Source organism: Leptosomus discolor, chromosome 20, assembly GCF_034619465.1.
Source record: "Leptosomus discolor isolate bLepDis1 chromosome 20, bLepDis1.hap2, whole genome shotgun sequence".
Classification (NCBI taxonomy): domain Eukaryota; kingdom Metazoa; phylum Chordata; class Aves; order Leptosomiformes; family Leptosomidae; genus Leptosomus; species Leptosomus discolor.
Genome location: NC_141410.1, coordinates 7,937,325 through 7,953,756, shown reverse-complemented (window position 1 = coordinate 7,953,756; position 16,432 = coordinate 7,937,325). Strand labels below are relative to the sequence as shown.

At 59.9% G+C, this 16,432-nt stretch overlaps 1 protein-coding gene across 1 annotated transcript in view; it reads right to left on the bottom strand.

The window, feature by feature from the left end:
• AGRN (agrin) overlaps positions 1 to 16,432 on the bottom strand; it is a 122,252-nt gene that overhangs the window by 57,733 nt on the left and 48,087 nt on the right. The window contains exon 4 of the mRNA XM_086476065.1: positions 3,369 to 3,416. Coding sequence (XP_086332191.1) covers positions 3,369 to 3,416 — 48 coding nt within the window. The remainder of the gene's footprint in view (positions 1 to 3,368; positions 3,417 to 16,432) is intronic.

Genomic DNA, 16,432 nt, shown 5'->3' with positions numbered 1-16,432 from the left:
CACGGGCCGGTCCCTCAGCTGGGGAAGAGCCTTCATGGAGCCCTGCGTTTAAGTCAGCCAGGCCTTAAGACTCTATAGAGCTTAACAATCCCCTGCCCAGCTGCGGGAATGCCAGCAGCGTGGGAGATTTTGGGAGAAAGCAGCGAGTTAACAGCATTAATGGCCTTGTTTCAAAATGAAGCAGAGACCACTCTATAAATCAATGTGTGGCTGAAGAGTTTTCTAGGGTAGAAATTGGTATTGGAAGGAAAGCGAGAGATAAATAGCACATGAGTGCTAATTAGAGACACCTCCCTGCCGGCTGGCAGAGTCTTTCACCTCCAGCATCGCCAGAGCACCCATGGAGCGGTCGTGGCTGCAGCACCTTTTGTGTATGCAGGACAGGTCTCTGCAGAAAAGATGCCCGGGGTGCAGGAAGCCACTGCCTTCACACAAAACCTGAGGTCTGATATTGCCAGGGCAGACGACGATTTCTGCCTAGCTTTGTGCCACTGTTTGGAAGGGGAAAGGACCACAGCAAACTTTCCAGTAGCAGGGTTTCTGGGCAGAAATACCAAGTTTCAGATCCTCAGCTGGTACTGGTGGGCAGCGATCCGTTGGCTCATGGCACAAGCTGCTAGCTGGTGGCAACCTACAGAGCTGTGCAGACTTAGAGAAGGTGAGGAGCTGGCCCAGAAGATAAAGAGGTGACAACCCTCAAGGAGCCCAGCTGGAGAAGAAGCAATAGAGGAGCTCTGTTGTGCTTGGTGCTCCACAGCTGAGACCCACTGGATCCTTGCCCGCCACCTTTGTCACGCCACCAGGTACCACCGGGGGAAAGGAACACGGTGCAGCGAGGCAGAGACCCTCCCCTGCCTGTCCCTCTCAGATGCAGCTGGTTAGGGGAAGGGAGAAGGGTTCGGCAGCCCCCCAACCAGGCCTGACGGTCGGACAGCCGGGCGCAGTTCTCACTCGTGCCACCAAAGTCACCCTCAGAGCAAGCCTAGGACGGGAGAGCAGTTTACAAGCATAACCTTGTCTAAGTCAGCGGACTACGCACAGGACCAGAGCCACGTCTCCAAGCCAGCCCATGCCACGAACACCGCCAGCGCCTCCAGCACAGCCCAAGCAGCAGGGACCAGCCCCTTCACCCCAGAGGGCACCTCTTCCCCACGCTCCCCTGCTCCCCTCTGCCCAGAAAGGCTTCCCGAAGACACCACGAGGCATTTGCAGCGTATCAGACTTGCACAAGGAGGTGCCTCGTTTGGCAACCCACCAAGGGTGGTAGTTTTCCATCTCCTCTGCGGACCAGAGATCTTTTGGAGTATGTCATCTGGATGGGCTGGGCTGCTAATATTTTGGAGCCCTAAGCTAGGAGTTACACCTACGTTCGTTTTTATTTTTGCTTTAGATGTCTTCTCTAGTCCAATTATAGATTAATCACATTTTATCTAGCATCCGTTTCTCCCCCGCCTCCTTCCCCACCCCCATCAGAGAAGGAAAAAAAGAAAGAAACAAACGTGTTATTAATTGGCTGCTGTTTTCTGCTGGGTTCTTATCTGTGCACGTGAAACTAGGGAGGCTGGGGAAGGTGACTGAACAGCCTGCCAGCAGAAAGCAGAGCAGTTTAAGCCTCATTTTCAGAGAAAACAGAGCTCCTACAATGACATTATCTGAGCCGATGCTTCCTTGCCTGCAAGAGCTTTTAAAGCCGTTGACCGATAACATCACGGCCTCAAAAACCAAAGTTCCTACAGGTCTGTGAAACCAGAAGGCTTTAGTAAGCCCAGACAAAAGGTGCGAGGTGATGGCGAGTACACTGCTCACCAGACACCCAGGAATCCATAGGTGAGTGCCAAAAGCCCAGGGAAAATACAAGTCCGTAGGACACCCAGGTGCTGTCCCACCTGCTCTGCCAGGGAAGGACCAACAACTCTGGAAGAGGATGAGGAAAGCACCATACTGCCTCGTGACTGGCAAGCTGAAAATTTGGAGGTGGGGAGGGAGTTGTTAGGAGAGCCCAGACGCAGAAACCTGTGGGACGCAGGGAAGGACGGGAAAGGAGGAGGGGCTGCATTACAGCCTCCCAGAATTCACATGCCCACACCCTTTCTGGCCAGGGCAGTGGAGACGCCTGATGTCCAGCTGAACACCAGCTTCCAGTTTGCTCTTGATGCTGACAAAGCGGAAACCTTTCGCCAGCTGGAGCACAAGCCCAGGAGATTTTTTTGGTAGCATTTACACAGTGTTAATAGCCGACTGATCCAAGACTGGATGGACTGGGACGATTCACTTTTGGCTGCCCAGCAGCAGCAGTAATTTAATGAACAGTCAACAGCATCTCACCACCACCTCTGCCAGCATCAAACCCCACCTCTCCCGGAGCTGCTCAGCCCACATCCCACGTACGTGCGCTGCAGAGATTCCTACCTGCTTTGTGCCCATGTAACCTCCTGCTGCCACGAGCCAGCACAACCCACTCCAGCCCTTTCCCAGCAAGACCGAGACCCACTAAGGGGAGACACCGTGTCCACATCGCTCCCCTGAACAGGCATCCCTCCCTGCTCTCAGGGCAGGGCAGGGGGTGGCAGGGAGGACATTGGCTGCCCAGGCCATGGTGAGATGCAGCTTCAAGCTCCAGACCCCACAAGCTGAAATTAGGCACCTCCCTCACTGTCCTCCCCTGGGTTGCTCTGACGCTACACCAAAAAAAACCAGAGGGACCAAGGGAAGCAGAACACCGTTTCTGGCTATTTCCTCATGCTAACGGCCCATCACCTTCTCATGGTCTTTCCTTCACCTGCGACTCTGCCACATACCATGGACACACATGTCATTTGTGCTTCCCCCCCGCCCCGTTCTGTGCTTGCAGAGCAGCAAGCCTTTCCGCACCTCCTTCTGCTTCCCCCTTCCTCTTGCCAACATCCAGGAAGACCCTTAAGGGACAAACACAGAATAGCCACTGGATACAACAGTGCTGCTTTTAAGGATAAGCTCCCTTTCTCCAATCCCCTCCCTTCCACGGCCTCAGCAGATGAACCAGCAAAGCTCTGCAAACTGCTGGAGCACACGGAAGATCCCATCTCTCCTTCCAGCCCTTCCCTACAGCCACCCAGGAACCCCTCTGCAGGGAAAGGGCCTCCCAGGGAGCAAGAGGGCACAGTCACTCTGCCCTCCCTCCTCACCCCAGAGAGCCATGCTCCAGCACCTCCAGGGCAGGGGCATGAGCAAGCTGCAGTACTGCTCCGGGCACAGCGAGCAGCCAGTCAGCTGCAAAATAGATCACTGGGTCACCACCAGCTGCGGGAAGCACGAGAAGCTCAAGCGATTTGCTCTCAAGTGCATCCTGAGCGCAGGAACCGAGCTCCAGCAAGCGGCGGCGTACTCACCATCTCGCGGCGTCGGTGGCGTCTGAGTAAAATAACTATTGGGCTTGTCTGCAAAGAAACAAAAAAAAAAAAGACAGGGCTATCAGCGATTCCCTTTCGCACACCCTCTCCTCCTCCCCCCAAGACCTCTGTCCACACCTCCCCAGCACCTTTTGGGCCAGCATTTCATTCCTTCACCACACATGCCCTGCGCAAGCAGGTACCAACTCCCAGGGAACACCTGGGAGGTCCTGTAGCAAGAAGGGAGCAGCAGGAACAGGAGCCAGGAGTCCCGGCTCTCCCGCTTGTATCGATGGAGCATCTCTGGCTTGGGATCTGGCAGCAGCTCTCTTCTGCCTGGCAGGGCTGGGGCTTGCCTCAGCCCGTCGTGTGCCATTTCACCAGGGCTGCGATGCAAATCGCGCTGCGTATCCCCTCGCACACCCGCACCCGCCGCGGCACTGACTGACCCGTTGAGCAGGACAGCAGCGGGAAATGCGGCAGCTTCCAAGGCAAGAAGGCAAAGGTGGGAGGAAAGGGGTCGCCTGCGGCAGCGGAAGGTGAAAGCTCCCACGGACACGACCACAGATCCCAGAGCAAGGTGGCACAGCCTTGCCACCAGCCAGCCCTCTACGTTTGGGTAACCCCCGATCAAGCAGGGAGGGCGAGAAGAGTTCCAACTCAGGGAGTTGGCTCCACAGCCCCTGCCACCCTGAGCGGGGAAACACCCTAAAGCCAGCAACAAAGCAGGCTCTGCTCTCTATGAAGTGATGTGCCCAGGGCAGCAACACCAGGCTGTAGCAGAGGGCACACCACTCCTTCCAGGCCAGGCTCTTTCCTTACCGTTGCCTGAACCCTGCTCCCACCAGTGCTTTTTAAATGCATTCCTGTGTTTTACAGTTTTACACGGCTTTTTTCTCATCACGCACACACCAGGGGAAACACTACATCCCAAAGCTAGGCTGGAAGATTTGCCTGCCCTCTAAAGGTTTTTCTCACAGCAGGTGTTTGGCACTTTCCAGCATCAAGGAGTCAGAGGCACCGCTGCACGATGGAGCTCTCCACCACAGGCTGCGCCTAGAGAAAGCCAGGCTTGGGGAGGGGAAGCACTTGCGCAAGGAGGAGGCAACAGAGCACAGTGCCCCGAGCAGCCGGCAATACATGGATGTACCTACACCCAGGTGTGCAACCTACTCAGCCACACCAGGGATCAGATCAACAGCCTAACCTCAGGGCAAACCCCTCCATCTTGCCCCAACCCTTTGCTGATTCTTCGGAGCAAATGAGTGCATAAAGAGCAAGGATCCTGGAGCAGCCTAGGAGACACGTCTCCCACCCATCGCACACAGCGACAGGGCTCCCGGGTTCAGCGGTGTGTTTGTAACAAGGGAGCAGAAGCAGCCCCTGGCCAGGGCAGGACTCCCAGGAGCCCATCTTTTGCCCCTCACTTCCCAACTTCCCACACCCCCCGGGCCGAGATCTCCGCCTTGCAACCAGATTGACAGCATCCCCCCGCCACGAGCATCCCCCTCACTCACACCTCAACCAGCAGATCAGGAGATGCAGTATTTTGGGGGGGGGGGCGGGGGGAATGGGACACAGAGGGTGCCGGCACAGCTCAGAGCACGAGCGCACCATGCACGCTGGGGAGCTGGGGCTGGCCCACGCAAGCCCACCTTCGCAGCTCCGCTCCGCAGTTCTGGACCAACATCATCTCAGGGAAAACTGGGGCAGAGCTGCGGAGCAGGCTGTCGCCTCCCCGAATTCTCCCCGGACAGCAGCAGGCGAGCGATGAGCGCCTGGGCGCAGGATGAAGACCAGCCGGCGGCTGGCAGCACTGGGAGGGTTGTCCCTGCACCACAGCCCTGGCACGCCTGACCTGACCCCTGGCCTCTCCCTCCCCTGCTCCTCCCACACGCCCCGAGACACCTACAGTTGTTGAGGAAGAGCAGCACGGCAAATCCCAGCGTCGAGGTGGCCAGGAGGATGAGGCAGATGTTGCACGGGATCATGAAATACCGCACCACCAAGGAGACCTTGTGCTGATACATCCGGTCCCGCTCCAAAGCCCCCGGCGCCATGGGGTACTGGCAAGCCGTCATCCTCGGCCGTCACGCTCTGGGCCAAAGCTCAACCCAGCAAAGACCCATCCAAGGCAAAGCAGCCACAAGGCTCACATGGATCCCTCTTCTCCCCCCCCCCCGCCCCCCTCCTCCCTGGTTGTCTTTGGCAGCGGCAAAACCTAAGTTTTCCCAGAGGTTTCCATCCTCTGCTCGCAGGAGGGCAGGGCAGGCCAGCAGCACCTTCAGGAGCAAGAGTTTGTCCCCACATTGGCCATCTCAGAGGCACAGCCTAAGGGTCAGGTCCAAGCCCGCTCCAAAGCGACACGCACGGTCCTGTGCTCAGCAAATCCCTCTTCCAGCCTGGGAGGTGTCAATCCACGCCTGCCTGCAGAAAGCAAACTGAACAACCCCAGGCTAAAGCGCCGAGAGCTCAAGTTCTGCAGCCGAGCCCACCGAGACGGAGACAACCTGCTACCAGCGTGGGAACGGCGGGGGATGCCGCAGCACCAACGCGCGCCGGCTCCCGAGAGCAGGGCTGGCACGGAGGCGGCACGAGGGGTGCCAGCATGGGACCCCTCTCGGGCTCGCAGCTTCGGTCAACGTCCGTGCCCTCTCGGCGGGGATGAGAGGGGAGGTCTCGCCACCCCGGCAGCCTCTCAGCTCTCCAGCAGCCTCGCTCCAGGAACGCTGAGCTTCCTCTGCTGGTCCACGCTGTCTCCTCCAGGGCAGGTACTGCCACGCTCTCCGGCTTCTAACCCTTTGGGGTAGATCCCTGGAGCCAGGCGCCGGGGAGCAGCAAGGGTGCTGGCTCAGTTGCCCCACGCCGAGGGCAAGGGCTCCCCTTTCCACTCCAAGGCTCCTTTCACAGCCGCTGCGCATCCATCCCCGCTCAGCTCCGCATCCCTCCGGGGCAGCCGGTGCACCGCTCTCCCCCACCGCCGCTCCTCCTTAGGGGAACCGGGTTCCAGCTCCCCGGCACCTTCCCAACCCTCCAGCCAGCAAGAAGGAGCCGCAGCCTCGCTTCTCCCTCTCGCAGAGCTGCCTCCTCGCCGGCGGAGAGCACCGCTGCCCAGCGCGGACACCGTCACCGCCACGGCGGTGGCCGGGACAGGCCAGGTCCCCTCCTCACGCCGCTGTGACATGCCAGTCCTTCCCGGAGAGATCCCAGCTCCCGGCGGAGCCCGGCATGGAGAGAAGCGGCACGGAGGCGGGCGGGGGGGGGGGGTGGGAAGCGGCAGCCGCCCTGCCTGGGTGGGTGGGTGGGTGGGTGTGCGTGCAGCGGGAGCTCGGAGACCTAATTCCAGCGCTCCAGGTTCCCCCCACGCGTGGAGAAAGGACCGCGCCGCATCAGACAACGGAGGCAGGAGGACAGAAACCCAAGCCCCAGCCACCCCCCACCCCCCCCCCCATCAGCGCCCGCCCCACGCCCCCAACTTTCCCCGCCCGCTCCTCTGCCCCGCGGGGGGTCGCCGTCCCCCCCCCCCCTCCTCCCTCCGCTGCTACCGGGGCTCCACACCCACACACCCCCAACAGCTTCCCCCCCCGGCTCCGGGTGCGGCGGGTGGACCCCCGGCAAGCGAAGGGGGGGAGCGACCGAGCCCCTCCCCAGCGCTCCGGCGGCCAACAAAGGGGAGGCGAAGGGGCGCGGCGCAGACAAAGAGCAGGAGGCGGAGGGGTCGCGCTGCCCCGGCTCCCCCGGGACTTTTGGGGGGGGTGCGAGGGGGGACACACGACCCCCCCCCCCCCTTCCCCGCCGCGCTCCGCGACCACCAGCGCCTGCTGGGCACCCCCCCCCCACCCCCCCCCAAGACCCCGGGGCGAACCCGGGCGAGACGGGCGGGGGGGGGGATGGATGGAAGCCCCACCGCTTCCCCCGCCCCGCTTGCCCATTCGCCCACTCGAGATGCTGAGAGGCGGGGAAAAGCCAGTCGCCTTCCCCAGCATCATCTCCCCCCCCCCCCCCCCCCCCCAAAGCCCCCAGCAGGGCTGCGAGAGAGGGCCGAGACCCCCAGGGACAGCAGCGGCAGCAGAGCCCCGCAAAGAGCAGGAGCAGCCCCCTCGTTACTAATTTCTAGGACCTTTATTCTAGAGGGAGGGAGGGAGGCACACCTTGCACAGAGGCAGCAGCCCCACCGCAAATGCCCCGGGGAGCAGGACCAGGCTGCAAGACCTAGCTGGAGCTGGAACCCACTGCGTGCTCTGGTTTTGCTGCAAGCTCTGGGTCCTCTGAGGGCTCTAGGTCCACGCTGGCACTGCCAGTGCCCCAGCTGGACCAGGGGGACAAGAACACAGAGGTGTGCTGGGACAAGAGATGCACTATCAAGCTGCGCTGCTCCCTTCCTTGCCTGCCTGGGGACTCCTGCCCTCGGGAAGCCACAAGACTCTGGTCACCGCTTTCCCTGGGCAAGGTGCTGCCAGCAAGGACAGGAGAGCTGCCAAGAGGAGAGCTGGGCTGAAAGCCAGAGGGAGGTCAGGGCCAAGAGCCAGATTTCTTGAGTGAAGGTCCAGCAACAGGGCAAGAGCAAACAGCAGGGCACGGCAGCCCTGCTACAGCCCGAGCGCTCCCGAAGGCAAGCGCTACCTGGTGCCCACAAGACAAACAAGCTGGGGCTCCCAGGGCCTCCAGTCCGTACCTGCTCTCCACAGCACCTCTCCAGCCTGAAGACGGAGTCCCTGGCAAACCACGGAGCTCCCAGCAAGCTGTTTCCTTGCCCCTGGTACCACGCATCTGGAGCGCCGTGACCTGCCACCTCATTTCTAAGGTGCTGTGGTCCTTCGCGAACAGGCTGAGCTCTTCCTCACCACGGAGGAAAAAAGCAGCTCTAGAGATTACGAACACGAGAGGAAGGCTCTCCCTTTACAGAGCAACCTGAATACACATCTGGGCTGACTATACACAGCCCTGCAGTTTCAAAGGCTGGTTTATCATCCCAGCCCTGGGACAGGAGGACTCTTGCGGCTTCCCCTGTCCCCCAGGTGCTGCAGCGGGGCTGTCTGTACCCTGCTGTGTCACGTCCAAGGCAAGGAAGGAGTCCTCGAACACCCGTCCCATGCTCACAGGGCAAGACGAGCACCGTGGAGATGTGGCAGCGGGTAAGCCCGCTGTGGTCAAACTGGGAAGCTCATCGCAGAGAAGCTGCTTGGAGTTCCTCCCATCTCCCCCTGCTCAGCACCCATCGGGAAAGCTGCCACAGCCAGGAAGGGAAGCAGAGCTCTTCCTCCCAGCCACCACGCAGTCCCGGGCCATGGTGCTGCCCACAGCTCGCCAGCACCCTCCTCTCCTCTCCCACGGGGATGGACGGGTGTTGTGGCTCCACACAAGGCCACTACAGCCGGTCTACCAGCGACTCCGGCTGCGAGGGCTGCACAGCCCTCTCTTCCCCACAGAGGTGCCCAGCTGGATGGACAGCAGCATTCCCACTCCTCCAAAAGGCAACAACAACCTGAGACAGGAGAATAACCCCCGCTGGCGGCACGTACCCCTCCCAGCCCCAGCCTGCTCCTGCTCCCCCTCCCTCCCTCACCTTGGCAATTCGCCTGGAGCCCCAGGGACACAAACACTAAAGCTGAATCCACCCACTCTCCCCTCCAGCGGGGGAGATGCAGAGGAGACTGGGTGGTCCTTCAGCAGGGCATCTCTCAGGCACCACAAGTCAGCAGGTTGCAGGGTGACACTCCCTTGTGGGATTGTCACAAGCCGCCCTACAGCTGCACCACAAAAGCCACGCTGCTCCTCGCTGCTGGAGACGTAGGCTGGGAGCATCCTGGGTGTCCCAGCACCGCAGGTGCAACTTGCCAGGAGCAGTACAAAGAAGAAAAACAGAGAAAGGAGGAAAGAAATCCAAGTCACGTCCCAGACATTGCTCCTCTTTAAACCTGCATGGCTCCCTCCCCTCCCTGGGGACTCACAGAACATGATCCCAGCTTGCTGTGAGGCACAGGCTGCATCCTAACCACCCTGCCAGGAGGAGAGCCCACACGAGCAGGGTGCCTGATGGCCTCACGTCTGAGCAGTAAGGCAGATTGACGTGCACCACGGGAGCCGTTCTCCCCCCCAACACGCACAGGGGCTGCGGAAGAGCCCCTGAGAGCTCGAGTCCTACGGGGGCTCAGCGGGAAACACTGCCAAGCCATCTTTCCCGAGAAGACCCCTGCTAGGAACCCATCTCAGGAGCTCCCTCACAAGCAAAGCCCGCTGCCAGGGAGAGCGCTGATAAGCCAGGTGGAAAAGGGCTTCTCAGCCAGCACCAGAAGCCCCAGGGCTGCGTCCTGGGACATGGCATGACACCCTTCCCTTCACCAGGGATGAGGCATGAAGACCGGCTGAGCAAGTTGGTGCACCCTGGGAACGGACAGAGACGCCTAACCTCACCCCACGCGGAGCCCCCCAGCCATCCAACCCAGCATTTTTCCCCTCAAAAGGCAAGCTCACGTCCCTACCACTGCTGTCCCATTTCTACTACCCTCCCCAGCTACCACATTCCCCCTGGGAATATCCAGAGCATCACACAAGAAGCCAAGGCCTTCCCAAAAAAACGAGCAGAGTGCCCTGGTCCTCTCCTCCGCTTGGTCGCTGCGTGGTCAGCTTGGCCTGGTCCTGCATCCTTCTGCTCTGCCTCGGGACACAGATGCCAGACTCCTGCCCGATGCCTCCATCAGGGCACTGCCATACTGACACTGGCCCAGCACACCCCTCTCCCCTCCTGGCCTGCTCCAAACCCCCCCCCCATCCCTGGGTAGGACTTCAGAGCCATGCTCCCCTGGCAATCCCAGCGCTTGCAGGCTAAGGCCAAAGGCTTGGCTTGGAATAAAGAAAGAAAAAATTCCCCAAAGGGAAGCGAGGACATTTGCATCCTCCTGTGCGCATGTTTACACATGCAAATCAGCCACTGCACAGTCCTCCCTTTCTTCCAAGGTCTGCAAGGACTCTGTCCCCTCCAGCCATTTGGGGGCCACTTTCAGGGGCAGCACTGCCTCAGATCTGAACAGCTTTTGTGTCCTGGAAGAGGCAAGTTCAAACTCCAGCATGTGCAGGTCGGCTCATCACCCTCTTGGCAAAGACAAACACTGGCACCTTTGCCCCTTACGAGTCTTTCAGATGAGACTTTATAATCAGAAGAGCCATTTGCACCGGGGAAACATCACACTTGCCTGGTCTACCCATGTGGGTCGCCGTTTTTGTCCCTTTCCCCAGAGCTGGCTGCATGCAGACACCCCTGTACAGGTCTGGCATTTCACAAATGCCCTCATCCTGTCGCACCAGCTACAGCATGCAGGGACAGCCGCTCTCCCACCCGCTCCCTCTGCCAACCACACACGCTCAGCCCTTGCCTTTACACTTCTGACACCAGCACACGAAGGACCACGCAGGAAAATCCAGCAAGACCTGACGAGGTGAAAGAGCACACCAAAGCCACCTTTGGCTCAGAAGCGAGCAGCTTGGAATTGCTGACCAGTGAGCCCAGCAGCACTGAACGCACACCACCAGCTCCAGGCCACTCTGAAGCGGAAAGGGTGGCTGTGCACGAGCCATAGGGACAGCTCGGTCCCCTCTGCTACCGCTACATCTGGCTCAGTCCACACTGGGACAGCCCAGCCCTGGGTAGAGGGGACTCATCCCTCCGCCGCTCCAGAGCAGTCCATCCACCGCCCATCATCCCCACTCTGAGCACCGCTGCGTGCCTGTGTAATTTCTCCCCTTCTTCCTCCTTGGGACTGGGAGCAGCCTGGCTAGGGCTGCAGGTGTTCGGAGAAGGGCCAGTCCCAGCCGGGTGCCAGAGGCAGAAAGTCACCACATCTGCCAGGAAAGAAGAGGGCGGGATGGGGGGGGGACAGCCGCCCAATTTAACACCCTCAGACACGGCCGCTATTCCTTTACTATAGGCAAGAAAACGTGATCTTGGAGCTCATCCATACTCCCCCCTGCCCAGTTTTCTAAATGAAAGTGTTCAAACGCATTACGGCCTCCATGTGGTCACCAGCCAGTTGAAAGCCTGGTCCCATTAATGGGTTTATTTCTGGGCTTTCACAGCGAGGATGTCATAGCTGCTGCCAAAACGCAGCAGACGGGCAGAAAGGGCTGGCCTGGGTGCAGCTGGCTGTGCTCGGCGTGGCAGGACGGTAGTTTTATCCTCTTGCTTTTGAAGCACAGAGCTGGCAGGAGACACGTACTCCATCTCGGGGCCTGGCACATCAGCGCTGGGAGCGGCACGACCCCTGCACGCTGCCCTGCATCTCTGCGCTGACCTCAGATGGCCGGGGGGGAGCCCTCTCACGGGACCCCGCGCCCTCAAGCCACCCGTTACTTGGGAAGAGAGAACACCAGCGGGAAAACACCAGTTTAATTTCCCTCACCTCCCCATTTCTGCCTGCCAGATACCTCCCTGCGACACCAAAAAAGAAAATATCAGTCCTACTTTGACTGACAGCTGTCAATCTCTCCCTCCTCACTGAGCTGGAGACCTTGCAGAAGCCCCCAGCTCCTGCTGTTGCCAGGCTGATTCCCCCACCTGGCTCCCTTCTCGCTAATCCTGTTTGGCAGGGAGCTAATTGGGATTTATCTGACAGCACCCAATGCCTAGAGAGCCATTTTGTGCTTCCTCCGGGGAGGAGGAGGAGGAGGAGGAGGAGGAGGGAGCCTGCAGAAGGCGTTTGCACATTCTCCCTTCCCCATCCCCTCCTGCAGTTTTACAGGCTAATTACCAGCATTACAGAGAAAGGAGCAGGAGGGGGAGAAAGTGGGGATTTTAATTATTTCATTTAACACTTGGCAGGACCCAGCTTGACTCCTGCTGAGCAGTGCTTGGAAATAAAGAGCTTTTAAACCCTATCAATAGGAGACAGGGGAACGGGTGTGGGAGACTGGGCCGGGGTGGCCAGCCCCACAGCTAGGTTGGCATGTGTGCTGGGAGTGGAAATGGGTGTTAATTTACACCGTTCCTAATAAACAGCCGTGCCAGGCGGCGCTGGGCAAGGGGTGCCTGGCTGCCTCTTCTGAAGACGGGGGTGTGTTTTTCCCCACTTAATGACTTTGTCCCAAAACAGACCCCCTCCTACCATGCGACGCTGGACCATGCAGCTGTCTTCCAGATGTGCTTAGGCACGCCTGAGCATGGAGCAGGCCGCACCTGCTGCACGTGTGCACCTCGGGGAAACACAGGTCACCCTCTTCCAGCACCGCAGGCCCTCCTCCAAGCTGGCAGTCTGCACACCGCAGCCCCCACACACGCTGCGTTGCAACCGCAAGGCAGCCCCGTGAACAGATGTGCCCCCCCCCCCCATGCACCGCTCAAAGCCCACACCTCTTCCACCTAGCCGCCCGTAGGCAACGGTGCATGGGTTCTATGATGTCTCTGCCTCCCCCTCTTAAAAAAAAAAAAACCCCGAAAATAAAGCAATATTTGCACACAGAACCTGGTGTCCAGATGTAAAAGGACAGCGCCGCCGCCCAAAAGCGGACACACAGCAAAGCCAAAGCCACCCAAGGGAGGCAGGTGATGCACCTCAGGCTACGCCACACAGCTCCTCGCTGTTCCAACCCAGCGCTCTTCGCCCAGCCCTGTCACCCTCTGCCTCTGCCGAGGGAACCCGCTGCCCTGGGTGACGGCTCACGCAACCCGCTGGGCTCCCGCTGGCACCCACTAGCCCCGAGACTCCTTGTCCCCTGCGAGCCCAGCTTGCAGGCTCCAAAAGTGGCAGCTGAGCTCAAACCCACAGCCCAAGAGGACTTTCCAGACCAAGCTAGGGATTTCACACCTTCAGCAGCCACTGCCTCCCTCCTCCGTGGTTCCCAGGAGAACCACGTTGCCCCTTGACTCGCTGCGCTGTCGGGCCAGCTGCCTGCTGCAGGGCTCGCATTCAGGAGCGACGCTGAGAGCAGCGCCTCTGGAGAGCATCAGGGTGATACGGGGCCGAAGGCTCCTCCGTTCTCCCGATACGCCGAGGGTGTCCAGGGCAGGGTGCATGCAGCACTACAGCCCCACAGCCCCGGAGATGCAGCCCACGCTACCCGCCCGCAGCCCTCGGCTCCTCCGGCAGGCTCGCACTGCCACCTGCCGCTCTCGCCAACCCCTTCGTGCTGCAAGAAACTCCGGCTGAGAGAGGGTGATGGGGAAGCGAAGCCTCTCCCTTGCTGGGGGACAAACAGACCTTCCGAACGCTCCAGGGGCTACAGGCTGCCCTGAGCTTGCGTTATCCCACAGCTACAGACTGCATCAACTCCCTCCACCAGAGCAAGAGCCTTGCCTGACTGCTGGAGCGGCGGAGAGTGAATTGTCCAAGCCTTCAGCCTCTCTATGTGCTGACTGAGTTGGCTGAGCTGTAAGACGTCACTCCTGCCAACTCTCTTCCAAACGTACACCAGTTGCTTTGCAAGCTGATGTAGAGTTGCTCATCTGCAAGGGGGCGGGAGGATCAGCTGGTGTTGCAGAGTTCCTCCAGCATATGATAACGGGGGGGGGGGGGGGGGCGTGCAAACAGGAAAAAACAGGAGAAAACAAATGATGAAACAAACCTACAGCACGTTTCTGGAGCAAACACCCAGCAGGCTAAAATTAGCCTGTACCCCTGGCACTCTGGATACCTTCCCATCGAGAAAGCAGCTGTCACCGGAGTGCTTCCAGACAAGGACTGACATCCTTCAGCAACAGGGGTGGGGGGTATGCCTCATTCTGGGTCTGCCCAAAAAAAGCAGTATTGGCTGGAGTTAGGGTACTGCCAGGAACCTCATACAAGCCTCTATGTACTAAAGTACTAAAGTACTAGAGTACATAAAACTAAAGTACTAAAACCACATCATCAGAGCCCAGCTAGCGAGAAAAAACCCCACGGCAGTGAGAACCAGCCATGCAGAGAGCATGAAAGTGGAGGTACCTCACTAGAACACCTCCATACCTACCCACCAGCCCAGCACTCAAGGAGCTGAGGAGCAGCAGTGGGGGAGATGCAGGAATGGCCAGTGCACACCCTGAGCAAAGGTGAGACATCCTGACAGCAAGCAGCGTGGGTTTGCCATGCCAGCTGTACAGAGTGCCGCAGGTAGAGGGAGTGCTGGGAGCAATATTCAGGAGAGAGAGCCTGCCAGCCTTCAGCCAGAGCTGCTCCGGAGAGCAGAAGCTGAACGCCACGCCACAGGGCAGCCAGGCAGCTCTCAGCCATCTCCTCCCAGCCAGGGCTCTGCAGAGGGGTTCAGCCGGACACCTTTGCCCTGCTCCTGACCCTGAGCAAAGGGTCCTCTCAAAGGACCTCTCCCAACGAGAGAGTCTGGCCACGAGAGCCCACAAGGTTAGAAACTACACCTGCACCCTCGAGTGCTGCAGCTCTGTACCAGTCAGCACCAGCACCCGCCGTGGAAGCACAGCATGGGGCTCCCACGGAGCAGCTCCGAGACAGGCGCTCGGTCGTGGCTGTGTCCAGCACCCACCACAGACAGGAGCATCATCCCCGGGCTCTGGCCCAAGCTGTCTGGCGCAGCAGAGCTTCCGTAACCGCTTCCCATAAAGCGGACAAACCACCAGAGCCGCTGAGCGGTGCAAGACAGGCCTCCTGGGAACACACAGAGCCACACTGACCAGCGAGGCGAGAGGCAGCAGCTTCGTCCCCTCCCGCCGAAGCAGCAGGGGAGGACACGCAGCCCATCGCCCAGCTCCATCGGGGTGGTGCTCAGACAAAGCCAGGGCTTCCCTAGGGAAAGCAAAGCCCCCCCCCCCCCCCGAGCTGCACAGGAAGGTAAAAAGAAGAAGAGAGCTCCAGCACATCCCTAGAAAGCAAACGTGCCCAGCAAAAAACGTGTGTGCTTGGACATCCCCTCGGGGGAAGAGGGCAGCTGCTCCAGTTGGATCGGGAAAGCCGGGAGAGCCACAAGAGCCCAAGGGAAGGAGTGGAAGGGACACCCCCTCCCCTCTGATCAACTACAGCCCTGCTCGGAGATCGCTCGCGGGCATCGCAGAGGGGCTTGCACGTCGGATGGGGACACAGCAAGGGGGAGGGGGCGAACCCAGACCCTTCTTTTCCTGCCCACCTGCTGCCTGGGAAAGCCAAAAAAAGCCGGCGGCATCCAGCTACCGCCCTGTCGGCCGCACGCAGCTGGCAGTAAGACGTTCGTGCCCGCGTGGCAAGCAGCGGACAGCATCCAGTCAGCGGGGGCTGCTGGCAGCAGCAGAAGGCACCCAGGAGGAGAGCAGAACGCTAGGAAACGTGCAGAGCTCAGCTTTGTGCATCTCAGGGCTGAGAGTCGCAGAAGCATCAGCCGGCAGGGGATGCTGTCGGCTTGGCTAGCTTCTCTCCTTGCTCCTCCTGGACCCAGAGAGGCGCAGGGTTTAGGTGGCTTTCAATAAACTTTTACGCCCCTCTGTTCCCTCTCCAGCACCTCTGCAGCAAGGGCTCATTTCCAAGCAAGCCCTTAGCCTACCCCTCCCGATCTCTCCATATATTATACACCATGAGGGGCACAAAGCAAGGAGGAAACACAGCAGCAAGAGCTTTGAACAGCTCACCAGTCACAGCTGGTCCAGTCCTGGTGTAACTCCCTTTTTCCTCGCTTCGGGGAGGTTTGATGCAGCCAGCCGCAATGCCCAGACCAAGGCTAGCCGAGCTGCCACGGCTCCGTCCCGCCTCATGTCACACCAAAAAGCCAGCTGCTTATCCAACCACACACGGGGGTCAGCAGCGAACCCAAAGCTCTCAAGATGAGCACAGCGTGGGCACCAAAGCTGGTGCAGAGAAGCGTTTTGATACCTCTACGCTCAGGCCTGTCCATACAAGCCAGGGACAGCTGCCTGCCCACGGCAAACACGGACCTGGGACCTTTTGCCACAGCAGGGTGGCTGCCCGGGCACGCTGGAGAGGGCCAGCAGCACAGGGAGGCACCGCACTCGCCCCATCCTCCATCCCGAGCCAGCGGGATGGGCACAAAGGTTTTGTGCGTGCAGGGGGAGGGCGGGAGAGGAACTGCCAGCCCCAACCGCACGCCAAACGCCTTCCTTACATACGCTCTGTATCCACAGCCACCAAACAAAGGAGCTG